Source organism: Odontesthes bonariensis, chromosome 8 (genome assembly GCF_027942865.1).
Source record: "Odontesthes bonariensis isolate fOdoBon6 chromosome 8, fOdoBon6.hap1, whole genome shotgun sequence".
NCBI classification, from domain to species: Eukaryota; Metazoa; Chordata; class Actinopteri; order Atheriniformes; family Atherinopsidae; genus Odontesthes; species Odontesthes bonariensis.
This window is the reverse complement of record NC_134513.1, coordinates 13,199,145-13,226,631: the sequence shown is the minus strand read 5'-3', so window position 1 is coordinate 13,226,631 and position 27,487 is coordinate 13,199,145. Positions and strand designations below refer to the sequence as shown.

General features: G+C 40.6%; 2 protein-coding genes across 3 annotated transcripts in view; one reads left to right on the top strand and one right to left on the bottom strand.

The window, feature by feature from the left end:
* cacna2d4a (calcium channel, voltage-dependent, alpha 2/delta subunit 4a) overlaps positions 1–27,487 on the bottom strand; it is an 87,698-nt gene that overhangs the window by 27,781 nt on the left and 32,430 nt on the right. The window lies entirely within an intron of this gene.
* Positions 211–25,702, top strand: lrtm2a (leucine rich repeat transmembrane protein 2a). Its single transcript, XM_075471789.1, has 7 exons — positions 211–1,125; positions 7,129–7,308; positions 18,488–18,717; positions 19,038–19,163; positions 19,606–19,694; positions 20,213–20,370; positions 21,530–25,702. Exons 2-7 carry the CDS (start codon positions 7,233–7,235, stop codon positions 22,078–22,080), a joined length of 1,230 nt encoding a protein of 409 aa, XP_075327904.1. The 5' UTR covers positions 211–1,125; positions 7,129–7,232; the 3' UTR covers positions 22,081–25,702.

Below are 27,487 nucleotides of genomic sequence, written 5' to 3'. Positions count from 1 at the left end.
CGTGAGGAGAGAAAAAAAAGGAAAAATAAATCGAGGGAGGAGAATAGCCCATGTGGCAGAGGGAGATTCTCATCTTCACTGAAATCAGCTGATCCCTCCCTCCCTTCCTTCCTCCTTCCATCTCTTTCTGCCACCCTTCCATCAACCTCCTACCACCCTTTCCTTTGCCTTCCTCTTCTCCCTCCTGCCTCTTTCATTTTCGACCAACCTATTCTCCATTACTCTTGCTCCTTCCCACTCTTCTCCACCCTCTCTGCTTCTCCCTCATCCCTCTCTCAGCTTTCACTCTTTGGTGTTATCTCTCGCTCCGTATTCCACCTCCCTCGTCCTCTCTCTGTCACCGTAGCAGAGCTGCAGGCGGACAGAGGCAGCATACACTAATGTTACTATATTTGACAAGGCTCACACGGACACATATTCTCCTGCCACATGCACGACTGAACACACATACGGAAAAGAAGTAGGGGAGGAGGGGGCACCGACACTTAAAGACACACTGGAAATGCGCACACAAATGCTCCGACGCGTGCTGAGTGCTGGAATCACAAACATAGCGACACACAGAGCAGGTTAGTGTATGACGCCAGCAACCTAACGCTGTTTGTCGCCCTCTCTCCCTCACAGATACACTCCTCTTTTCCCCACACACACACACCCCTCTCAGACATACGGCAGCGCACAAGCCAGAGAGCAGGACAGCGCTGGACATATCATTAATATAGGGAAAAGATCAGAAGAAACGGATTAACTATCCCCATCCCTCTAAGGATCTTATCCTCTCTTCCCTGCGCGTGTCTCTAAGCCTCACTTCACCTCGTTTTTTTCTACAATCCCTCTTTTTTTTAACACAATCCCTTCTTTTTCACAATTCATTGGTGGGCTGAAGGGAAGCTGAGGGGGATTGTCTCTAAACAGAAAGAAGGATTATTCTCACATTATTCCTTCGACTAGGATCCTGAATGCATGGATTTCTTTAACTGAAGGGTGACAGTTTTTCTTCACTGTTTTGTCCTGTAAGAGATTTTTGTCTTTTATCTTTTGTGTCCTGAACACTTCTTTCCTTATGGATGGCTGATGGCACAAAGCTGTATGACCGGTTGCTGACTGAAATATTTGGTCAAAAAGGTAAGTCTGTTGAATGTGTTAGTTTTTTTCCTCTTCACCTGCACATACGTATAATTTCACCAGCTGCTATCTTAGTTTCTGACAGGAATCTACAGATCACATAAAGTGGGCTCCAGACAGCCAAAACTGACTTGTTTTTCTACACATAAATTGTGATTTTTGATGTGGTCAAAGATGTGCACCGTGAGGAGATAGGTGTGAAAAATATCAGCCTTTGGCTATTTCCTGGACATTCACAGCATACACAAAATGCACGTTGTCGGTAATGTTTGGGCGGTGGTTTTGGGGCAAAGCTTTCAGCGGTAGACAGAGGGAGAAGCATAAGACTTGACTATCTAGTCTAAACCTCCGACATTATATTGTGCAGCAGTGTGGGCAGTGCAAATTTTTTCTTCTTTCAACAAGAAACTTGTTAACTAAAAAGTTAAAAGAACACTGATGCAGAGTCCTGAAGCATCGAGCCCAGTTATGGTTGATACACAGTAGGGACTGTACCTATGGCAAATGTGAATATCTCTGAGCTACTAAAATCAGTTCTTCTTCAGCCCAGCTATCACTGTAAAACTTATCAAGTGCCAATCCCAAAAAAGGTGTCTGTGAATTCTACCTGGAAACAGTTTCCTGCAGTGTCGGAGGACTGAAAAGAAAACTTGCATGATAATTTCAGCACGTCACAGTGCAACATTATAGTGCAACTGGTGCATAAAAAACACCAACACACAGTATCCAGTGTAAGCAAGGCCAGCGCCAGTGCAGTAAATGTGAACTCAGAGGTGATCTGTAATTGGCTAATACAGCTCCAACTCAACAGTTTACAGTATAACCTTCTGCAATCTGACTTCTCCTTCATTTAAAAAAAAACAAAACTTACTTCTACTTTTTTTTTATCATATCCATCTGAAACCCCAGACCAGAGCTACCTGCTGGATGACACTTTTGTCGACTGCAATACTGTTTTAGAACGTGTGATGTAAGAGTGATTAACTTGCTCGAGCTGCAGCGTGATTACATGGTGATGCAGTGAGCGTGCGGCCTCGTCAGCCTATCGTCCCCGAGGCTTTTCTGCCTCTCTATATTGTCTGACAGTGCATCAAGTCGATACATTCTGACATCATTCCAGAGAAAACAATTATGATCACTAACTGATTATATGGTTGGAGCAGAAATTTGGCATGTCGAATAAGAAACATGGCTGCCACCCCAGGCCAGCCTGACAGCTTTAGTGAAACCGCCCATTAAATAATTACAAACATTCCAGTTGGAGCTGATTTCATCATTTTGAGTGACAATGTCAAATGTGCTCCGGTCTACCGCATTTTTGTTTGTCTGACGTTCAAAAAAGTACACAAGATAAACACTAATATTAGTGATAATAATTAAAATAGCCTTGGATGAGAATCACAGCATTATGTACGATTAAAATAACAAGACAACATAGTTCATTTAAAATAGCTGCTAGCTGCCAAATCAAATCGTCTCTAATGACACAAAGTACCATCTTTATTTTACTATCTTTATCTTTAGCATACTCTGTCTAACCAGGACTGAATGACACTAGTCTGACTTGCATTTTACCTTATACCTTATAGTTAACAATACTTCTTTAAAATCAAAAGAAATTTTGCTAAAACCAGTTCTAATATGTTAGTATATGATGGGCACACCTACCAGATGCCCAATCACAGCTGGTAGTAATATATGTATAGACATTATTGCAGCATTTGCCTGTCAACACACGTGTGGCTCAATTTGTCAAGCAACTGGCATGTGCTCAGGTCTCACACAAACACAGTTTTTCTTCTCTTCCGTGTAGGAAAGACATTAAAAATTGATTTTGGGAGCTTGGCTGCATATCCCTGCCTTTGTTAGCAACTGACACGGTTTCACAAAAACAAACACCCTGAACGCCCTGAACCATCTCACATATGATGAATTTGTTTTTGTATATTCTTTTTCTTTCCATATGTGTTTTTAAGGTGTGTTTCAAAATGAAGATGTGGGCAGAGCTCAGAGCGAACGATTTGGTGCTCTCCTCTGGGATGTCACTCATCCAAGGGACCCACATTAAACATGCTCACACACACACCTGCTTTCACACATGGATAGTCATCCTCTTTTATTGAGGTAGATTTCAATTTGGAGTTATATTGTGTAGAATTCCAGCCATAATGATGGAGAACCTTCAGTCTAACCATGTTGGCTTGTCAGAAGATAAAATGTTGTGAAAAAATGGGCTTAGATGAGCAAACACATGAACAAATAAGCACACAAACACATTCTCTGCAAAATAATTTTAGCCTTTTAGTTGAGGTGTTTGGCTGTTCTGTAGCAGAACAGATTTATTATTGATTGACTGTTGTTGCACCAGCACAGTACTACAAGACTGTGCTGTACAGAGTCTGTTGTGCGTCTTTTGTATGCAATACAGTATTTGTGATACTGAAACTCAGTGAAACTGTAATGGGGAGAAGACAGTTTGAACTCAAAATGACAAGAATTAAATCAATAAAACAACTGTGACATTATGTTAGCGTACATTTGGTCTCCATTCGATAGTTTGGATCATGGCAAGTATGCAGATTCTGGAAATTGGTAAACTAAACCACAAAATTTTAATTTCTCAAGCATGAATGAAAAAGAGAAGCTTAGATTCACTAATAATAAGAATCAAAGCTGATCAATCATATCTGGTTTTCTCTATTTCTTTATCTCTCAGTAAATGAATTTGGATGTTATGCACAAAGTCTCTGTAGCAACCTGAGGAAAATATAGCTGCATCATTACCAGAAAGGGAAATAAATAGAATGAAAACTAAATGTAAAGAAGAGGAGGAGCTGACAAGAGGGTGTAACTTGATTCTTCAACACGCTGAGCCACTCTGGCACCCAAGTATTTACTCGCGTGTGTACACAAATGGGCCCATGTGTAGATTTTGGCTGCCCCCATGTCCAGGTCAAATTGGTAAAAAAAGCTTTCTGGGAATAGCCTGACAGGCAGGCTCGACAACACGTCAGTCATTTAACATAACGGGAGCTGATGGGAGCAGGACCACGTGGCTGCAGGGGTGACCTTACACACAACCTGTTCTCACATTCAACTTGTCGCATATGGAGAGTTGGTGAAGACCGCCTGGCGTCACTTCTCAATGTGCAAGAAGAAACCCCTTTATGCGTCATTTGTCAACTTGCAGGAAAGTCCAACAGCCTTTAACAGAAGTTCCTCAATATCTGCAACAATTAGCCAACTGCCACAGTCGAGATACACATCGCCATGGAAACACAAAAATTGAGATCATCTTTTTGCAGAGGCCATAAAATAACAATCAGTGTTTATTAGACTTTCCTTTTTATATTAATACAACCATTTTGAAAAGTGAAGAGTTCCTTTCACATAATATGTGCATAGTGTACAAATAATTAAAAACAGTTCAACAATGTCAGGGATGAATCACAATTAGGACAACCGTAAAGGAGCCCAGACCAGCAATGATCCCACAAGCCCCAAATCTACTAGTTTCTTAGTGGTAGTTTCACGTTTTTCAGTTGGAATCGCTAAGAGTAACAAACCAAAGCCTGACTGAATTATCATCCTCTGTGGCTTTTTCTATTAGGTTGTGCAAATTAGATTACCATGATAAGGCCCAACGGGAACAAAAAAACAAAAACGTTTCTAGAGGTCACTTACTGCAACTGTGCTGTCTTGTTAAGCACAGCGTTACCATATCAGGCTTGAAATTGAACCACACCACTATGCAAACTTAAGGAGACATGTTCGGCTTCAGATTTGCAGCTGTGGAATTCCACCAGTTCCTTCCATTTCTCATCAGCACTTCTGAGATTTTTTTCAATTTTTTTTTCATATTAACTCATGTACTCGTTTAAAAAGACCCATTAAAATGTTCTAGTGGAGCCTGTCTAATGCGACTTTAATCACAGGCAGGAAATCCATCTGCAGAATATCCTTGATCCACGCTTCTGTATTTGTCGAGGAGAGAAAGTGAATGAATGCAGGAGATGAGAAGAACAAGACTGCTGAATAGTGGGAACAAAGTAGGAAAAGGTGGAAGGACAGACGAATGAATGTTGGAAAGGAGGGAATGGATCGATAAAGCGTAATGAGTGGAGAGAAAATTAATAAAGAAGCCAAGATATTAGATAAGTGTTTTATATTTTGTTCAGTGTCTGGCAGATAGTAATAAGAGTAATGTTAGCATAAATATCACCAAAAAGGCACACAAACACCCGAGCCAAAACACTTAAGAGTTTCTGGAGAAGAATATCAATGTCTGCCTTGTTTATCCATTGCAATTATTTTTACTTCCCCTCTGCGTGTGGATTTCCCACCTTGTTTGTAATTTCCTTCTCATCCTGTCATCACCATCTCTTTTTTTGCACCTTGGTCACTTGTCTTAGCTCATTTACACCCTCTTATCCTCCTCTCTTCTTTCCTGCCCTGCCCTCTCCCCCGATTTCCATATTTAACCAGCTGTAAATAACCTGCTGACACTCCCAACAGATTGGAGAGTGTTACTTCTGAAGTGACTGCAGTTACTGTCTGCATGTACGCTCGACAGCTTGCATTGAAAGTTGAGCGTGTGCCAACCTCCTGTTTGCCCTCTTCTATCATCCAACTGCGCATTCGCATTTCTTTCCATTCTGCACGTTTTCCCACTTTCGTGCCCGTTTAAAATGGTACAGGTGCAGATTTACATAATCACTGCACATGCATCAACAAATGAACACAAACACATGCCAAAAGGCACCTTCATCTGAGACTTTTCAGTGTATCTATCCCCTCTAGGTTTGTGGCATATAGAGTTATTGTGTGAAACTGGAAAACTCCAGCTGTGGCGGTAAAGATTTTGTTATAGTGATACTTACATTAATATAGTACACAAATAAAAATGATGGTTCAATATCTGCAAAACTAATCATGACCTTCTAAACTAAACATGAAATTCAGTGACAACACTTAAATTAGCTTTCCTGCATATGCTTTGATGAATAGTAGATTATTCACTGGTAAACAAAGCCAACACTGGACAACAAGGGGGCTGCTTTTATGTAGTCGATAGAGTTTTGGTCCCTGTGGACGAGACTTTTCCTGCCTTCGTGTTCATCCTCAGAAGAACGTCACTGAGATTATGTCGTATTAGTTTGCATTTAGATGAGACTGTTTATTTTTTCACCAGCACTGGGTATTTGATAGGAAAGTTACTGTACAAACATTTTGACTTCACTCTGTAAAAAAAGAGTAAATGTTATTTGTTTTTTCATTCCCGCATATCTAAACCATATTTTTTGGGAATTAAATAGTCAATTAAATTCATGGACTCTTGTGGGGATATCCACTATATATCACTGTTACAGCAGGAGTGAGGAGCCCTCCTCAAAATGTTCTTGCTCTGCTCAAGAGTAGTTACACAAGCACTTGTGTGTGCTTTAAAATTCCTCCCTCTAATCCATTTTCTTTTCTCCCTCTATACCTGGCTGTATCTTCTGTTTATTTTTCTTTCTTTGCCTTTTCTCTCCATCGTACTCCTTCTCCTCTCCCTCTGCTCTCCCTTTCCTCCATCAGTCTGTGCCTGCCAGACAGCAGCAGTAGGGGGTCTGTCTGTGTTAAAGGCAAACTGATTGTGTGAACGACCAAAGACACACGCATATATTATTCATGCCTGCGAAATACCGAAGGGTGCTGTTTGTGATGCTTGCACACACATCCACATGCATACAAGCGAGGAAGGGTACAGGCACACATGCAAATGGAAATACCCTTTTAATAAATGCAAGCGAGCGTTTTCGGATGAGTGTTTACACACATGCACGCACGCACACACGCAGTCCTGCTGTTTTAGCCTTCAGTGTTGCTGGCATAAATGGCAGCGAGCTTAGAAGTGTGTGCAACCTTGAGCGATAAAAACAGAGGGTGATATGGTTACAGAATAAGGATTTAGGTTTGGATCGGGACATGTTTGGCTCACTTGACTTTTCTCTCTCTGTTCAGGTGATTTGCTGTAGTTTTTCAGTTGCCACCCAAGTGGAAGCTACAGGCATGGCGGCCTGACACCATCTTAGCTCCGCCCCTCAGACAGAGGAAGGCTGCAGAAAATGCCCCCTCACACTCACCCCCCAGGGGGCATGGGCCTGCCCCCGGTCAGGACAACCATCTCCTTGGTCAGACCCGGTGAGTGGACAAAAGGAGAAAAAAAAGAGGAGGAGAAAATACATTCGTCTTTTCCAACTATACTCGACTCTGTTGTGGTCCCAACTATGCATGAGAGGAGGAACACTGTCTGTTTTGACAGCTGCTAATGTTAGCATGCCAGGCATGATTGAATACACACACACACACACACGCACACACACACACACACACACACACACACACACACACACACACACACACACACACACACACACACACACACACACACACAGAAAAACACAAAAAACAAGAACACTAATGTGCCATGTCTTCTCATGAAATCCCACATTACTGTATGCATTAACACAGCCAGCTGTGGAAACGGAACACAAAGGGACAGATCTATCTGAACGTAACACTTAACTGAACTCTTTTTACAACCCCAATTCCAAAAAAGTTAGGGTGTTGTGTAACTTTTACAATTCTGAAAAGATAATATATTTTTCACAATAGGATATAGAAAACATAACAAATGTAGAAAGGGAGATATTTTTTTTTCTATCTAATGAAAAATATTACCTCATCATGAGTTCGATAGCCGCAAAATGTCACACAAAAAGTTGGGACAGGGCCATGTTTGCAACTGTCTAGCACCCCTCTTCTTTAAACAACAGCCAGTATCTTTCCAGATGTGAAAGTCTGTAGTTCCATAGGCACTACTGCACCCCCATATCATCAGAGATGCAGGCTTTTGAACCAAGTGCTGATATCAAGCTGGTGGATGGTCTTTCTCTAATTTTCCACTTTGCCTCAGTCCATTTCAAATGAGCTGTGGCCCAGACAGGAAGGCTTCTTCTTTTCATGACAGAGCTTCAACCTGCATTTGTGGGTGTCACTGTGCTTTCTGTAAGTGAGCCCATGCAGTGATCTCCATGACCAAATCGTACTTTTTTTTCTTGCAGCTCTGCTTGAGCGCCCCGATGATAATGCACATCTGATTTTTGGCCATGTCTCTTGCGCACAAAGATGTCTCCAGATCTTTTGAATCCTTTAATGATATCTTGTTCTGTAGACAATGTAAAATTCAAAGTCTTTGGCATTTTAAGTTAAAAGCAGTATTCTGAAATTGCTCTGCCTCTCAAAGGTGCTCTTTTTATGCCCAATCATGTTACTGACCTGTTGCCAATTAACCAAATTAGTTGTGACGTGTTCCTCCAGCTCTGAGCACCACTTACTTTTCTAGTCATTTATTGTGACGTGTGTTTTGTTTTCATGTTCTGCTGTGAACAAAATATTGGTTTGTGAGATTTGAAAGAAATTGCATACATTTCACACAGCATCTGAATGTTCCAGGAGTTTTATACTTTCTATCTATACCTTTTCTTCTTTCCTTTCCCTCCTCTGTCCTTAACTTGAATTAAGCTATCGGTGACGAAACAACAAACGTTTCCCTGTCATGGCTTTCAAATGAACCTCCCCATGTGTAAATGTTAAAGGTTACGCCCTTAGCTGTTGAACTTCATTTAACCTTTACAGCTTTTCTTCTTTAGATCATCCCATCTGTGCCTCTATCTTTCATGTTAGAACGTTCCCCCCCCCCGGTTTCTCTTTCAGCTCACTGTCTATCTCTCTTTTTCCATCTAATTCCGCTGGTACTCAAATTCCAAACAAAGATCCATCAGAAGTCGCTTGGCATAGCAACAGACAGAACAGCTTTATGCGTGTGCGTGTGTGTGTTCTGGATTAGACACTAAAGTGGATCAATTCTGCTCTTTGAGGGATTGCAGATGAGTCTTCGGTTACAAGGAAAACATTCATTTTCTAATTTGTTTTACATCTAATAAGACACTATGTGACAGAAGCACATACTATATAGACTCATGCTGCGCTCTCTGCTTGAAATGATCGTCTTTACCCGAGAAAAAAAAAAATAAATCAGGCATCTTCCGGTTGAAGAGGTATTATTGTTCCAGAGGTGTTTGGTAAAAAAAAAAAAAAAAAAAAAAAAGACACCCCCACAAACTATAGTGTAACACCAGGGACAGTTAAGAACAGGGCAGCACTACTTATCAGAACCTCCAAGTCGATAGATATACCTCCCGGTGGGCTGCTCTGCCTTCCTCCATCTAGATCTCAGCCCGGTCCTTTCTTTTTTCACCTGCCCAATTTGCCCAACTCTCTCTCCATCTCTGCATTAAATTCAAGTTAATTCCATTATCTGCATCAACTCTACCATATTTCTTATGTGAAGACTGCTGAAGTCTCTCAGAAATAGCAATTCATCCAAGTCATTAAAAACACTTCCCTCAGTCTCAGTGTCTCACCCTGGTGAATACATTGTATTGAATATAGCACAATATGCTGATGCCAAATCAGTCTCAGTCTTAGTTCAAATCTATGTAAATGACACAGACTGTTGATACAAATATTGACAAGTGTTGTTATTATTCCACACCTGCTGTCAAGCACACTTTGACTAATGAACATGCTGAGTTACTGAAAGGTAGCTAAATTAAAGGGGTAGGCATCCCGTCACATAAGTCAGATAACTGGAACAGCTTCATCCTGCTGCTGATGGAGTTAACTTAGAAAAAAAGGATGAAAAAGATGTGTGGGCAGAGAGTGACAGGAGATCTTTAGTAATGGTGGTGATTCTGTCATGTCTGTAGTTTTGTTATGTTTTAAGTTCCTGGTTAGTCTTTAGTTTTTGCCATGTTTTCCGCAGTTTCTTCTGCCCTGCCATCAGCTTCACCCACATCACCCGTGTTTCCCCCCTCAGCTACCTTCACTCACCAATCAACCTCCTCAGTATTTAGTTTCCAGGTTTTCTCAAGCCCATTGTCAGATCCTCACCGTCACTGATGCCATGTCTAGTAAGGTTTGTCCACGTCAAGCTGCTTCAGGTTTTCATAGTCACAGTCAGGTTTTGTTTTGCTAAGTGTTTTTCATAGTTTAGGTTTTTGTGTTCCGGCTCGGCCGCACTTTGTGTTTTTTTTTTTTTAAATAAATCAAGTTTTATTTTGGATATCTGCATCCGGGTTCTCCTTCACCACCACAACCCATGTGACAGTTTCCATATGATTATGTAAATTCTGATGTACTGAATGATCAATAAATGCACTTTTATTCAATGGGTAAGTTCTTTATCACCAATGGTTTTGGAAATATTCAGATTTGTCAAAGAACATTTTTCACTTTGATTTTAATCAATAAACCAGGAAGAGACTAATTGAAGGCACTTATCTGAGCATAAAGTGCAACGAATCCCTTTAAAATAGTTTAAGTTGATAATATGGGTCTTTAAAAAGCCTTTATCAATACCTTATAGTTTAGCTTTGACCATTTATAAGAACAATTTTGGTTGTTCTCTTGTTACCAATCAAACTAAGATTAATTTTTATTGAAAGGTCCCCTCTGAATGATACAATGGGATTAAAAGTATTTTAAAAGGCAAACACTAACCAAGATTCATCTATTTTTTTGTAGTCTAACAATACCAATGTACTTCATTTGAATTGTTTTTAGTTAACAATCAAGTTACTGCAAAGTGATGTCAAAGGATCAAGAAACCGAGGAGTGCAAACTATGGAGAGCAGAAAGTGTGAGTGACCGACAGAATGAAACTGAGGAGGAAAGAAAGAGGAAATGGTGGGAAGAAAAGGAGGTGAGATGTAGGATCAAGGAGGTTTAGTTTAAGAGAGAGGACAGTGAAGACCGCTAGGAAGAAGATGTCAGAGGAGAACAGAGGAGTCTATAAACAGCAACCATATGGTACCCTCAGGCCTTCATGATCTGAGTCAAACCTATATACATACGTTTTTTAACACAAGGAGGTATTATCTAATTCCCATTTACATTCTTAAACATGCATGAAGTAGAAATGTGTGTGTGTGTGTGTGTGTGTGTGTTTGTTCATCTTGTTGCAGGCCCACACAAAACCCAGTAACTTAGAAGAGCAAAGCTTCTAACAAAAAGGATGATTCAGAAAGTGACAGGCTTAGCTTGGCTTTTAACAAGGATATAACACAGTCTGGGGTTTCATCATTTGGTTTGGAGTAGAGCCACATAGTGACTTAGCATTATGCTTGCAGTACTGCTATGACACAGCTCACCGAGTATGAGTGTGGCTTTATGCTGGCAGCAATGAAGAATGATTCATTGTCGTTCTGCAGCAGCTATCAGGTTGTTGACAAGGAAGTTTGATTTTGTGGCAGCCCAAAGGAGAAGCGTTTAGCATGCTTATCACGTGGGGCTTGCATGCCCATGACTGAGTTTCCGGTTCAGCTTATAACCAACTGGACCTTTGCTGCAGCCACCATTCCTCTGCTCTATTTATCCTCATTTCCAGTTAAATCATTAAAAGGCTGAAAGACATATTTAAGAAATGCTTTATTGTAATTCTTTTTTGTGTTGGTGGTCAGCTCTGAAGGTGGAATAACAAACCACATTGTTAGTAGTTGGTGGCATTTTCAACTCTGCTGGGATGTTGGGTTTGGCATTAGTTCACAGTGGTTTGAGGCTATCTGTGTGCATCATTAGGTGTGGAGTGGAGCCTGATCCCTTCTCATAGTGTTATATGAGACGTGGCCTGAACAGAAATGACAGCTTGTTGGCAAACTAGCCAAAGCATCTGGCAAAGTCAAGCATGCAATCAATGGCTATTTTAATGCAACTGATACTTATTTCAAGAGACAGGGATCAGAAAGAATAAACAGACTAAGTTTCCCATTCAGAGACCAAGAAAAATTGAAATTAGTCATTTATTTCTCTATATTTTTTTTCTCTCTTCACTCTTCTCAATTCTGCACAAACTCTAGAGACTTTATTTTATAATACCCAGAACAATTCTGTCATATGATATATGACTATATGCTGATGGGGCCCTGGGGCCTTGGTTGTCAGCTAAATGTAATATAGTTTGTTTGTTGTGGTGGTTTTATTGAGAGGTGACCTTAAACTAGGGAGTGGGGTCCATGGAAAAACCTAAATGCATGTCTAATGTCTGCAAGCACACTAAACGTTTGCTTTCCCTTTTCTTTTTATTACATAGTTGGAGCAGGTACAGCAAGGATGTGCCCGATGAAACACATAAATGCATGGCACTGGCCCACTTTCAGAGGACATTGGCAGGGTTAAATCTGGATTATCCCCAACACCACAAACAGCACCGCTCCAGTTCAGCTCTTGCCGAGTGATGCCGATACGTATGCATTACACTCACAGCAAGTACAGGAAAGATCGAGCACTGGGCTGATAAGCTATATCATATCAGAGAAAATAGTATTTGACCCACTATGTAATAACACATATTTGCTGGTACAAGTGCCCATCTATCGATCCATCTATGCATGTCTAAATGAATCTATCCATTTATTCCACCCCATTTTCCATCCATTCATTGTCTTACAGCTTCTATCTATTCACCCATCTCTCCATTGCTCTGCAGCATCTATTCATCATCCACCTGTCATCCATTCATCCATCCTGACTTAGTCTTCCAAAAGCAGTACGCTCTACAACAAAAGAACCAACTAAAAACCCAGAAAGCGCTGGCATTAAAACCACATCATGATAAATGTGTTTGTGAACACTTTGGCTCAATAAAATTGGCCTAGCCTTTTCGTTTGAGGAGTGAGTGGGCATGCGTTCACCGATCCCAAATCGAAGAAAAATTTATTCTATTCTAGTCGCACAGAAGCGGACATGTCATTAAATGCCAATAGTCCTCCATTTTCTTTCCAAATACTGACTATGTTTAGCCTTGGCTTGGACTGAGGCTCTGTGGTGAAGTCAGTACAAAGCACTGCAGGATCCATCAAAGAAATGGCGTGACAGTGAAACGCAGTCCTGCTGGAGGTGCTGAAACTGACTTAAAATCATGAATTGACTGATAATTTGTGTCTCACCTTTGCATTCCTTTAACTGTCACTCTTGAAAATTAAAAGTCAGAGTCAGAAAAAAAACTTAGTCATGGCATGTCACTCACTCCCAACAGCCATACTGTTGAGTGACCAAGTGTGCGTGTCACAATGAATTGATACAAATAGAATGAATTAGAGAGAGATATGAGCCTACATGTTGCCCACTCACCGCTTCGAGTCAAAATAATGATACTGTCTCGCAGATGCAGGATTCATCACAGGGGTAATGGACAGGATAGACTGAGAGGATTACAGAGGCGAGGATAAAAAGGAGAATGAAAGAAGGACAGGGGAAAATTGAGAGTGGAGAAGAAGAAAGAGGGGGAAACAGAAACACCTAATTGGACGTAATCTTGTTGGGTGAGGAGAAAGAAACGATAGAAAAATCAGGCTTTTAGAGAAAGTCTCTCCTCTCCTCATCATGCTGTCAGCAGGAGTACAGCCTAAACCCTGTCCCTGCCTATCGCTAAGTTCTGCACATTTGTCAGCGTGTGTTTGTGTGTGTATGTGACCTTCAGTGTGTGGGTTACAGCTATTATACACGTTTGTACTTTGAAAGTCAGGGGGAAAGGTTCGGTCTGTGGCAGAAAAGAGTTAGACTAATGTGGGTTAAATGACAGGATTTGACCACTAACTTATGCCTCTTCTCCATCTAGTATAATGGTTGCTATGGTAACATTATGTCAGCATTGACATAATGAGGTGGTGCTGATGAGACCTTGACACTTAACAGTATGTTATGTTCTCTTTTAAATCCTTTATAATGAGATGGAAAGATATTTAGTGTGACAGAATGCATAGATATTTCAGTCATGACGCGCACACGCGCACACACACACACACACACACACACACACACACACACACACACACGCACGCATAAAACACACACTGGCTGGCTATTTTCTGTATGCTAAGTAAATAAGGTCTTGAGTTAGAGTGGGGATTAAAAACAAATGACACAGTCACTGTTGTTGTAGAAAAACAGGTGATGCGGTGTGTGTTGAGATGACACAAATGGAATTTTTCCTCATCATAGTTTTAGGTTTTTCCGTTTTAAAATAGTCGTCCAGGGTCAGAGTGCTTGATATTAAAAAAAGCAATTCACAAAATCCAAAGCAAAACAAAACCAGAACCAGCGACCGTCTGTTTGGTAAATCAACCAATCATTTCGAATCAATTTATAAGCCTGCAACATAAAGCATCGGGTAACGTCCCTCGCAGTCACAAGGTTCAGCTCAAACTCAGGCGAGATTTGGGTTGCACTCAGAGCACAATGTAAAATATTGAAGAGGGAAGAAACAGTCTTTTGGAGGACAGCTGGTTGTCCTTGTAACAAGATAGCAGCGAATCTGTCCCTCGCACGGAAAACAGCTTGGGCCCTGGTAACATGCGACTGGGCTCAGTAATAGAAGCGCCTATGGTGATGACATCATGGCTGGGTCCAATGTCACCAAGGGGCCTCTGGGTATAAACTTACAGACAGATGAGGCCCTGAAGGTGTCAAAAGGCATTGCCTCGGAGACACTGTCAAACATCATCCAAGTGGTAACTGGTTCTATTTTGGTTAGGTTTTAGCAAGAATAACACAATTTAGCGGATAAGTGTAATGGTGTAAACATAATATAATGATATGATATAAGTTTAAAATAAGAGTATTAATGTGTGTTTATTTATGACGCTCTAATACTGCATTCCTTTATTATGGACTTGGAAACTAAATGTGCAATTTGTACTGCATAAAACAGCCAAGTGACTGCGCACTGACACACACACAGACGGATGAATAATTCAGACACACTATGACAGTCAAAAATGACACACTGTATAACTAATGTGTCATTTGCACAACAAATGACTGGTCCACTTAGCATGCTAGTTAAAATAAATCTGGGCTGTTCAAAGTTTAGAGAGGTCCTCCATGTCCTAAACTGCTCCTGTAACAAAGAGCAACGTAACATCAGCTCATTACGGTGTGATTAGAAAGTAGGAATACAGGTTGAACAATATTTATCTCTTATTTTTTTTTTTAGAGTAGCTCTTTAGATCTCTTGAGCTTTTGATTAAACTCTCAATAATACAAAAAAGCCATTTATTTATATTTCTAAATAGTATGAAAAGATAATATCTCTTGTAAATGTAAGTCTAAGCTAAGTAATGATTGCTCAAGCTTGAGCTGCTTCGACTGAACGGTTTTCACGACAGTCAGTTCTGACATCAAGATGAAGTGCTGAGGAGCGTATGAACACCACTGCTCTGAGAGGTCTTGCTTCAATCAAACAGAAACATCTTATCGTGTTTTAACTCTGCAGATTCTCAGCAATGGGAACCAAACTAAGACACAATGTCAGCACTTTTACGCTATGTGTTTGGGAATTCTTATAAAAGATTCAGGCAGAAGTCTGTTTCGACTAAATAAAACTTTACATAACCGCTTAAACTTATTTGGACTCAATTCTGCCATAGTCAGGAAAAGACATCATGATGTGGCTGCGTGGTGAGGATGGGTGAGGAGGAGACGAGAAGGCTAGTTGTTAGGAGTGACGAAAGGAAGAGAGACGGGAGAAGACGGAAATCATTGCTAAATAAATCCCAGATTATGCCTGAGAGATGAATGGTGAGCAAGGTGACTGGATTTTGAAATTTATATGGGAGGAAAATTGGTAAAAAGTTTCTGCACCTCTCTCTTTTAGTTGTTTTACAGTATTTCTTCCTTGTGGCTACATTGTCCTCCCCAAATCCCCTTTACCGGTGGACTTTTTCAAACAGTTTCACAGCCACTGCGCAGCGAAACTCATCCAGAGTCTTCTTAGTTGCAGCAGTGAAAGCAAGACAAGCACAGGATACTTTAGGATACTTTCAAATCTCTCCTTTCACCTATTAATGAAGTGGAGTTCAATTTCCCCAGAGATTAGGATTATTCTGGGGGATGGAGCAGAGAGGATAGAAATAGGAAACAGGAGAGAAATCACACTTTGACATTTCTTACGAGGCTAAAACCTTCACTTTCACCTTTTGGATCAGAATGTAAAATGGGGCAGTGTCCTGGTTGGGGGAGGTCATGATCTGTCTGGCAGGAAACTGTCTGAGAAAAGAAGCTATTTCTAGACTACATCCATAATATATCTCAGGAATTACACGATGATCAGAGTTTTCAACACCAGTAAGTAATAAAAGAATCAAATTCTCAAGCAAAAAATAGACAGAAGATAGACATTACTAATGTCATCACCCAGTTTTTGCAAATATACAGATGCTGGTAAAAGAAAGGAAAATAAAAAAACTAATCCAATGGTTGAGACACTTGTGAAAATCTGTTAAAACTACGTTGAAATTTAAATCCTGAACAATTAAGACCGCATGATGTCACTTCTCTTTCAGTTGTGAGTGGCTACGGCTGTATTTCCACCTTATTAACCAAGTTAAATGCAGCAATTTGGGAACTAAACTCATTTGGTTTGTCGTGTATTTTTAGATGAGAGGCTACGTACCACTTTCTCCCTCTGTGCTAACTGTGAAGCTGTGGCCAGCAGGAAGTTAACTCAGCAACAAAATGCAGAAAACATTTCCTTTTAGCTAATTAAAAGAAGGCTCCGAAGAGGTTTGCTTGTTTTTTTTTTTTTCAAAGCTGAATCTCAAGTGGGCATGAGCAAGAGTCTCCAGCATCGGTTTATTTGACGGGATGCAGCTCGCATCTGACAACACAAATCACTGGCTGTTATGACTATCAATATATATATATTTATCGGTTTTGACAGAGGCAGAACAACCCTCATATTAACTATATTTGCCATTCATACTGTTACTTTGCTATTACTATTAATTACCATTACTATAATTATATGGAAACTTCACCAATACATTTGATACGAGACAGAACTGCCATAAAAGCACGGATGAAAGACCATATAGGGCATGTGTACACTGAAAAAGACTAGTGCACACATGTCTTTTTCATGTCAAATCTAGGTACGCCAGTAAACAATATACTTGTAATTATTCATTTTTCATGATAAATTAAGTGTGCGTATACCATCTATCTGGTGGTAAAGCTGTTATGCTTTCAGGCAAAGAATAAAATATGAGCACGTCGCTTAAACCAATTCAAACTGGCTGCTGAAACAGTATTTTACTTGACAAGGCTTTTTGAGTACCATTAAGACCTTTAAATATGATCAAAAAGGTCATTTTTCAAGCAATCTACTCAAGACAGGGCAGTACAAAAAAAACCCTTAGATATACAGGCAATTTATAGACTTAATAAAAAGGAAAGTAAGTCGTATCACATAAAGATTACATGAGGTTCGTTTTTTTTTTAGAAAGCTCATAATATTCCATTTTTACAAAAAACTTGATAAACTGCGGTTTCAAATGGAAGATTTTTTTACACTTGGTTACTGCTGTGGTTTTTTCATTAAAGTTCATATTTTATCAGTAACGACGAGATACCGAAGCCCTGATGAAAGTCCAGTCACTTTAAAAGAATGAGATCACTTTCATTAAGCCATCAGTCATTTCTTATGATCTGTCGAGTGGCCAGTCGATGGCTATTTCACGGAGTTTCATCACCTCAGAGCCTGATGGCCGTTTTGGTGCGCCGAGAGGAAAGAAGGTCTCAGTTGTGAGAGAGAGAAAATGAAAAAGAGAGCAAAAGTAAAGAGAAACAGATGGACTAACAGAGGGAGCAATACAACAACCAGGGAGCACGTGAGACAGCGTGACATAAGGAGTTTGCACATTAAGAAATAGATGCTAATAATATGCAGCTGATGCAAGTGATGAAATCTGCCGGTGAGGACAAGAGCCTCTTCGGGAAGTTAAAACTTTTGTCAGTGTGTCTGGAGTTTAGACTGAGCGGTTATCTTAATATCACGCTTCGTTGTCGCTTAACATGCACAAGCAGTCGCACAAGCACATGCCCACAAACACACGTACCCAAAAAGATAAAGCTTAAGCCGAACCAATAAGCCATTGGCTGGAAACAAAGTCAGCCAGTGTAACAAGACACTGAGGGAATACAGAGCAGTGCTGAGAGACATGGAGTGACAAGAAATAGGAGAGATAAAGAGAGAGAGAAAATTGTGATGAGGAGACAGAGACAGACATCATCTCTTCCAACTTGGATAGCTGAGATAAATTGGTAGATTGGGAGACTATTTCACAGGCAGTTACACTTACTTTGTTTTTAATTTCACAATGTAATTTCCCCAGTCTCTCCGTTGTAAACTTTGTTGAGATAATATTTCACATGAAGAACCAAATAACCATCTTTTCTGTCTCCCTCTGTCCTCCTCCAGTCTTCCTGTGTGTCTTCTGCCTCCTGGCTGCGCTGCCTCCGCCAGCCTCCCCCTGCCCTCCTCCCTGTCTCTGCTCCTCAGACAACCTTGTGGTGGACTGCGGGGGCCGTGGTCTCTCCTCGCTGCCTCCCATGCACCTTCTGCCTCAAGGGACCCGTTCCCTACAGCTAGCCAACAACAAGCTTGCCTCACTGGGAGCCTCTGCCTTTGCAAACCTATCCTCGCTGGAGGTCTGCATCCTATTTTCTATCGCTGTCAGAGAAAAACATGTTGTGGTTTGGTGCCATGTTGTTGCTGTTCATCATTGCATGGGCAGTTTTTTGTCTGCCTCACACACTCCTCTGCTCTCAGCTCAAAAAGTTTACATCATCGAGTTTCAGAGGCAGAACCACCATTTGCAGTCCAGGTGCTATTTGAAGCATTAGAAAAACACATTTTTAGGTTCGACTTAGCAAACCTAAAAACTACAGATACACATAAAGTAATAGTTCTGTAATGATGATCATTTGGGGACATGTAAGAGCTGAACCTTTAAAGTTGTGTGTTTCAGGAGCTGGACCTCTCTAATAACTACCTGAATAATTTACCAGCTGGATTATTCAGAGACATGTCCAATTTGACAAGGCTGACTCTACACAACAACTCCCTCACAGTAATGGACAGACAGCTCTTCCAGGTAGGCACTGCAGATCATATCCAGCCTAAAACGTTGCTCCATAACAAAAGAAAAAAAGGCCTAAATTCAGGTATGGGTCACACAGGATACTGGGCTTAGTTTCACTGGGCAGTTTCTAAAATATTCCACTCAACTTGTTGTCTGCCTTGTCCCGTGTAAGATGCATGTCAGATCGGCCAGCCCACTAAACATTATGTGAGTAAGTAAAGAATCCATAGATAAATTTGTGATAAACATTTGATCAACACTTATATCCACTTCTACCACAATCAACACAGACAGTACGATTATCTTGTGTCATAGATTCACTCATCAGACAAGATCAGCCCCTGAAATAGTGCTATAGTAGCTGTCCCTAATGGAAACAGAGAGAAAAACCACTGAACTTTATGGAAGTTGTTCAGTTTCATGGAAATAAAGACAGATGTTGATGTTTCTACAGGGTTTGGACAGTCTTCAGAGTCTGGACCTGTCACTGAATGGTCTGTCCACAGTTCCTCTCGGACTACTGGATGAGCTGCAGAGGCTCAGGTAGACTACACTTTCTTTCAGAATACACTCTGTCATGACATGTTTTATCTAGTGCTCTTACACAGACTCCTACAGCGATGTAGCACAAAAAAACCCCCACAATAAAAGCCTCAAAGTATGAAGAAAATTAAACTACGAAACTATGATATCGACTACAGAATGATTAAAATGACTAATTTCTACAACAATTAGTATCATTAGAAGGAGCTTCATTGCAACAGGTGTCTGTACAAACCAAATGGCTGACATCAAAATACTTAAAGCTGATAAATAATACTTTTTTCCCGTCCAGACAAGTACGTAGAAATACACTGGGTTACATTAGTGATGGGTTGATATCTTTCAGTACTCCATCTGATAAAACTCTTCACACATCAAACAAAGCTCTTAATTTAACTAGTTGTGTTTAGTATATCGGAAAATATAGTTTGTGTATCAGTTTATAAAGTGGAAAGAGTGTGACAAGTCTCTAACCTTCCTAAAACAATTCTCCCGATTATCCTTCTTATTCTTCTAAGGTGGCTATCACTAGCAGGTAACAGGCTTCATGGTTTGGAGAGGGCAGCATTTGAGCCGCTGGCCAACCTACAACATCTGGAACTGGGACACAACCCCTGGGAATGTGACTGCAATCTCCGTGATTTCAAACACTGGATGGAGTGGCTGCTGTACCGAGGTGGATGTTGATTCATGTTACAAGGACTTTCGGCTCAATTTGAATTAAAGGGGCAGAGTGGTTAAGGAGGAGGCGAAAACTAGAGAATACGAGATATAGATGCGGCCAGGTGTGGTTCATGCCTGTTCCTCTAGCCAAATAATGCGACTGAGCCATTGTGTGAACGCACATTATTGCCCTTATTGTTGTTTTTCTGCCTGATGGATCCACGTGTCTCTGCAGGCTGTCAGTACATCAGATAACCACAGCTGCTCTCCACCCTTTCCCCATGTGTAAAAATCTACATTCACCTTTGCCGCCGGGAGCCTCAGCTGTCCCGCTAATGAAGCGTCTCCTCTCTTTTCGGCTCCATTCTGCGCTCTTCTGCCTTGCTGAGCTTTACTTCCGCTCAGTTCAGTTCTCTTTTGACGGAGACTGACACATGGTAGACGTGATAATATAATAATGATCGGAGTAGTAAAGAAAATTACAAGGAGGCTCTCCATACTTGAACAGGAGCTTGGCGGTAGCTTTTCAAAAGGGCAGATTATGCATGAGATGTGTAGCAGAAAGAGGGACAAAGCAAGTGTGGAAAAACTCCGACAGCAATCTGCATTGACTATCTGGTTCAAAGTATTCCAAGCAAACACTGCTTATAATAAGAGGAGATATTCGGAAGGAAATCTGTGTTTGCAGGGTTTTTTTTTTTCAAGATAAGAGCATCTCCAGGCTAAATACCACTTGTCAATTTGTATCTCTCTGTTACCCTCCAGCTTTATTGCAGATTTTCTCTCAGAACCTATCTGAGAGTGCAGATCAATAGTTTTTTTAGCATTAAACCTTGAGATGGACACTATGATTGGAGGCACATGCAGCACGTGAGGAAAACAAAGCCCCCGGCCTCGTGAGGGAATTTGTGACTCAGATATACCTCTTTTTCATATACACTGAAGCTTGCCATGTGATGTCATGTATTATAGAAGGGCTTAGTCGAGGCTATCTTCAACTAGAGAGCACAGCAAATAGCATGTGTGTGTGTGTTCGTGTGTGTTAAGTGATGTATGACTCATGCTACTGTTGGCACAACCACCTCCCTCTCTGTCTTTTCCTCTCTTTCAGTTAATTGGTGGTGCTTTACAGGCACAAGACACTTTATAAATTAACTCTCTCTCTCCTTTAGGGGGGAAGGTGGATGCTGTGGAGTGCACGCTACCGAAAGATCTGCGTGGGAGAGACATCCGTGGCGTTCCAGTGGAAATGTTCAACTACTGCCTCCAACTTGAAGATGAGAATGGAGGAGGAGGGGGTGAGGGCGCTCGTTCTGGACAAGGAGTTGGTCCTCCATGCAGCAGGAGTGCTCTTAATCCGAGTGGGGCAACACCAGTTTCTGACAACAGTGGCAACACTGGTGCCGACTCCTCTTCAAACAATGGAGGAGGAGGAGGAGGAGGAGGAGGAGGAGGAGGCGGAGGCGGGGAGGCCCCGCCGGATTGCGTTCGAGCCCGCTACCGACCTGTGAGCGTGCGCCGTGCTATTGGCACGGTGGTGATTGCTGGCGTGGTGTGCGGCATTGTTTGCATTATGATGGTTGCTGCCGCTGCATACGGCTGCATCTATGCCTCCCTGATGGCCAAATACCAGAGAGAGCTGAAGAAGAGGCAGCCGTTGATGGGGGACGGAGAGGCTGATGGGGAGGATAGGGAGGAGAAACAAATCTCTTCAGTGGCCTAAAGGAGGATTGGGACAGGAGAGGGTTGGCATGTCGAAGGGTGAAGGTAAAAAGGGGTGAAAATTAAAAAGGGCTCAAAGAGGAGAGAGAAGGAAGAGCTTCTGTTATACTCACAGACAGTTATAGTATCTGTCCCTCTGACTCTCAAACTGACACCTCTCTCGCACTTTTTATCTTCCTTTCTTCATTCTTTTTCTATTTTTAACCTTCTTCCTCCGACTTTCCCTCACAAATACTCCCACACACGCATATCTTACCTGCTCCCTGATTTTCTCTTCAATTTGGACCCGTTCTCTTTGCCGTATTTGTTACCAGTCATCCCTCTAAGTCGCCTACTAACCACCTACTGCTACTGAATTTATCATTATATTGGTTGGGAGAAAGGAAAATTATTTGGTACTTTCTAATATGAAACATATCATTAAAGCTGCTACAGAACACTCATGGTGTGTGGCCAGTCAGTAAACTGGACTTAAAATTCAGGGATCCGTAGCATGTATGGTGTTGATTGGACAAATGTTAACATTATTGGGTAAAAATAGTGCTCTCTCTCACCGTTTTCACGCCTTTACAAAGCCAGTGGTTCCACCAAAAATCAAGGACCCCAGCCCCGAACTTTTCACCCTCTTCTGGCCGAATCCTCTGCTGATTTTTCTCTTGAACCTCCAAGACCCCGGGAAATGACTGATAAATGTGTTGCAAATAGGGGAAACAATTTTGATGGAACATCAAAAAGAGATGCCATTCATACAGTCAAAGCCTCGCTGCTGCTTTGTCACAGAGACAATTCCAAGGATAGATCAAACGTTGATGGGAAAATCAAACACTAAAGTCTCATAGGAAACCATTTAGATTGACGGAGTGATCATTCTTTGATCGGCAGGCGATGTAGGAGGGCATACTCCTGTATTTGGACCAGATCTCACTTATTCTCTGAATCTTCTGCGGACGAAAAAAGATTGCCATCAGCCAGAACAGTGGGAAAAATAGCATTTAACTGCTATTTCCCTTTGTTGTATTTGTCCTCTTGTTAAATGGTTATGATCAATGTCTGGACAGATAAGAAGCATTCTTCAACTAATTTTCCTGATGTTACTCGGTTGATGCTTCCGGATCAGAAGCTGCTTTGACACAGTTATTTGGAATGAAAGGACCATGAACTTTAATTGAAAGCAGATATTCTTCGTTCGAAAGTCATTATCTGACTGATTTCCCCCACCAGAGGTAAATGTTAATCACCTCTGGGGGTTAAGATTGATGTGGTTATTGTGGCATGAAAAAAAACAATCTCAGAGAACTCTCTCTCTTGGCAAGGACCACAACAATTATTCAAAGAACTACATACAGTATGTCAGACTCCTGCACTTTATTTCCCTCAATAAGATCCCTTCTTTCCCCCTACTCTCCTCCTTCTCTTTCTTTCTAAGATGGACGAATTGCCCAGAGGGTTTACAAAGAGGGATTCGATTTTTTAAAAAGCTGCTATTTTTCCCTCATCCTTTTATCCCTCAATCCATCTTTCACATCCAGTGCTATTTATTGGAGTTTTTCCCACTCCTTAAAGATTTCCGCCTCCACCTTTTCCTTTGAGCCATCCTTCCTCCAAAACTGTTTCTGCAATATGCAATGGAAGTTCCGCAACCATGACATGGAAATGTGTTCTTCTGTTCAAAAAAAGAAAGTAGCCCTTGTTTTTATGTGAGGAACACAGTTGCACAGATGCTTTCCTTTATGTTTTCATTAGCATTTCGATTCACATCAAGAAATATTAATTTAAACTTTAACATTTTTTGGTGTTCGGAAATGGACAGTTGTCTCTTAAAGTGACTCAAGTAGCATTCATTGCATATTGCTCCCTGGAACAAAATTACTGTTCCCACAACTTTCCTCAATTTTTGATTGGCTTGAAATAAACTTATATCAATTGCGTGTTATCTTATACCCACGTACGATGCAGATAAATGTGATGATGCTAGTCTACGATGTTGTGTTGGCCCAGCAATCCCAAAATGTTTATGATGTAACTGTTTATGGTTTCCTGTATGAATTCATAATGTATGTCTTTTGTTTTGTTAATGGCTTCTATTGTTTTGTTTTTGGCTTTATTATCTTGTAATGTTTATCTGTTGTGTCTATTTATTTGTGTTCAATCGTTGGTTACATTTATGTAAGAAGCATAGACAGAGTTTAGCTAGTGTCATCGGGCCCTGTACCACCCCATCTCTAAAATTTGCATTATCTCTAACGTGAATCTAATAGCCCTGTCGAAATCTCCTGGCCTGCTTCCATGAAACAACCCTTTTTTATTAGTCTGTCACTAAATGATGAGTAAAGATATATATGGGTAGAAATTACTTGCAAAAAGGAGCCTGAAGTGATGTGCGATTTATTCACAGATCATATTAAAATCTTCTTTGAATTATTTTTCATAATTCACCTTATTTAATATGAAAAACAGTATTAATATGGAGACACCCGCAGCCTCTGTTGTTATGTTAGCCAGAACTTCTACATAAAAGATTCTAAAGGCTTCTACATTTTCTTATCTATAATTTTTAGAATAGACAATATATATATAAGTTGCAAGTCCCTCCCTCTCTGCTGTGCTTTAGCTTTGCTTATAAAATCCCTTACCCGAACAGTCTCACTGAGCATGGGAACTGTAAAAGTGTCAGCGATTGATAGCAGTTTCTTCATCTCCAACAGAACAAATATTTAGAAAATATAGTAAAAAAAAAAAAAAAAAATCAATTTATTTAAGTTAGCAAGTTCCTCTTTAAGATATGATATATTGAGCAAGAGAGAATAGGCATAGGTCATGGTTAAAAAAAAAAGAAAAGAAAAACAAAGAGTCAAAACTAATACCTGAAGATAAAGTTCTATTCATCGCTTTGGCCTTAAGACATTTATATTTAGTTTCATCAGCGTACTTTCTGCATTAGCAGAGATTGCCTAGACTATAACTGCAACATGTGGAGAGCAGGCTGAAAGGATTCATATTAAAAATCCTGTTTCACAAATGTTGCATATTGGCTCAGAAGGGCATCTTATCCTCCAATTCAGATCTGCTCAGGCCTCCATCGTAACACGTGAAGCTGAGCCACACTTACACAGCCGTGTAGCTTACAAACGTAAAGAGACGTAGAAGCAAGTAAAAAGTCATTTTCATGTCTTTCAAGGGATTCTTGAACATATCTTTAATTCAAATAACAGGTATTACACAGTTTTTAACTTCATAGGCTCAGAGGCATCGCCTGAACGAAACAACTAAACAACTAAACTCTGTCTATGAATCTACAACCATTGTCCTTTCACTCTCTGGTCTGCAGGTCTTGTGATTTCTGTAGCTAAGTATCTTAGCTAGCTAAATCCTCTTCATATAGCCTGTGTGTGTAAAGGAAAATAAACTATAGTTTGTTACGTAAAAACTGCAGCAGCAGCCATGATGACTGGGGACCTTTATGACTGCACAGCACAGGAATCTGTGGTATGTTGTGTTCTTCTGCTGATTGTGATTATGACAGTAACGATGGTGATGATATGATGCTATTGGTGATGAAGCATTTTTCTGGTCAATATGCATTGATTTGAATAAAAACACATCACACCTGTGTCAACTTAAAACCAGTCCAATGACAACACTTTAAAAAGTATAATGCGGAACAATGTAATGAGTGACATGTGACATATTACACTGTTGTAGTTATTTCATTTCCACAAAAATCGAAGCAAAAGTGCAGAAGTAGTGTGGGAAAAACTACCTACACCCTTACGGTTTTCACAAGATTTGAAAATGCATCTGATTCATCATTAAGAGCAGGTGGAAAATTTAGAGTATTCAGGTGTGTGTTCACAAAATGCTAAGAAGGGAAGACACAAGCAATGATCTTAGAGAAGCAATTGTTGCTGTCAATCAATCTGGGGAGGGTTATAAGGCCATTTGCAAACAATTTGTCCATCATTCAACAGTGAGAATGATTATTCCTGAGTAGAAAACATTTGAGACAGCTGTCAATCTGTCCGCGTAATGCTCATAGAAACTTAAACATCTAACATGCTAACTGATGCTTGTAGAGTCTGAGATTGTTGAAGGTCATGACAGTACAGAAAACAAGAAAATGTGTGGTATGTTTGGAAGGGTTCTTTCTGAAAAGAACATGGCAGTACAACTTAAAAAGTTTGAAGACTTCCACTACAATCTTATTTGAACAGATGAGAACAAAGTGAAGATGTTTGGTCATAATGCACAACAAGCATGTCAGCACAAACACCTCATACCAACTGTGAAGCAGGGCTGATGATTTGGGCTTGTTTTGCAGCCCCATACCAAAGTATTCTAAAGTCAAATGTGAGGCCACCTGTCTGACAGCTAAAGCTTGGCTGAAACTGGGTCATGGAAACAGGAAAATGATCCCAAACACAGCAGCAAATCTACAAAATAATGCCTCAAAAAAAGAAAATGAACTAGGTGTTGGAAAGGGTCCAGTTAAAGTGCAGACGTTAAAACAAATTGAAATGCTGTGATGGGGCCTTAAAAGAGCTGTGCATACACAAATGACAGCAAACCTAAAAAAACTGAAGCAATGTTGTAAAGTTTGATGACAAAATTCTAAAGACTAATAACGTCATACACAAAAAATTCCTTCAAAGTGGTTCCACAAGCTACTGAATCATTGAGTGTACTTATTTTTCCCCACATACTGCTTCTGCATTTTAGCCTAGTTTTTGTTAAATTAATAATAAGGTGTTTTACGTCATGCGTTATTGTTCATTGGAGTTTTTATTTACCTCATTTCAAGACCTGGTAAGGACCGAATACATTTTTTCATTAACATCACCTCCGAATAGATAAAACCTTACAACTGAAGCAGCAGGCAATTTGTTTTTCACACAAATTTTTATCCTTTGAAGATTGATTGTCCTTTAGCTGAAAGGCACCTGCTTCAAGCGGCACAATGTTGGAAGACGTGTTGGTCTATTTCAAACCGGGAAAAAGGAAATGACCGCCAATTCTAAAAGTTTGGTGAGTAGAAGGAGGTCAGAAGGAGGGACCTGCAGGATATACAAGTAGAAGGGGGAATAAATACCCAGAGTCAAATGACAGCATAAATCAGTCCTGATAAAAGCTCCCTTTTTCCTGTCTCTTGGTCTCCATCTCCTCTCTCACCGCTCCTTATTTTTCATCTTCTCTCTGCGTCTCTTCCACTCTCACTTATCTTGTCTCAATTAATCTTCCTGTCAGCTCCTCTTCTGTGATTTCTTTCAACTTTTCGAGCTTTTCTCTCTCCCCTGCCCTCTTCATCCTCTGCTCTTTTTTCACCTCCCCTCATCCTTATTTCAATTCACTACTTCCTTTTCTCCTCCTCCCCAGTGTGACATGTCCTCTCTCTATCCTTCACTCCTTCTCTA

Bases quoted from the DNA above. Each gene is read 5' to 3' on its own strand.
- lrtm2a (XM_075471789.1), top strand. From the start codon at position 7,233: ATGCCCCCTCACACTCACCCCCCAGGGGGCATGGGCCTGCCCCCGGTC. The intron at 7,309-18,487 runs GTGAGTGGACAA...GTCCTCCTCCAG, and splicing joins CATCTCCTTGGTCAGACCCG to TCTTCCTGTGTGTCTTCTGC. The intron at 19,695-20,212 runs GTAGACTACACT...TATTCTTCTAAG, and splicing joins GATGAGCTGCAGAGGCTCAG to GTGGCTATCACTAGCAGGTA.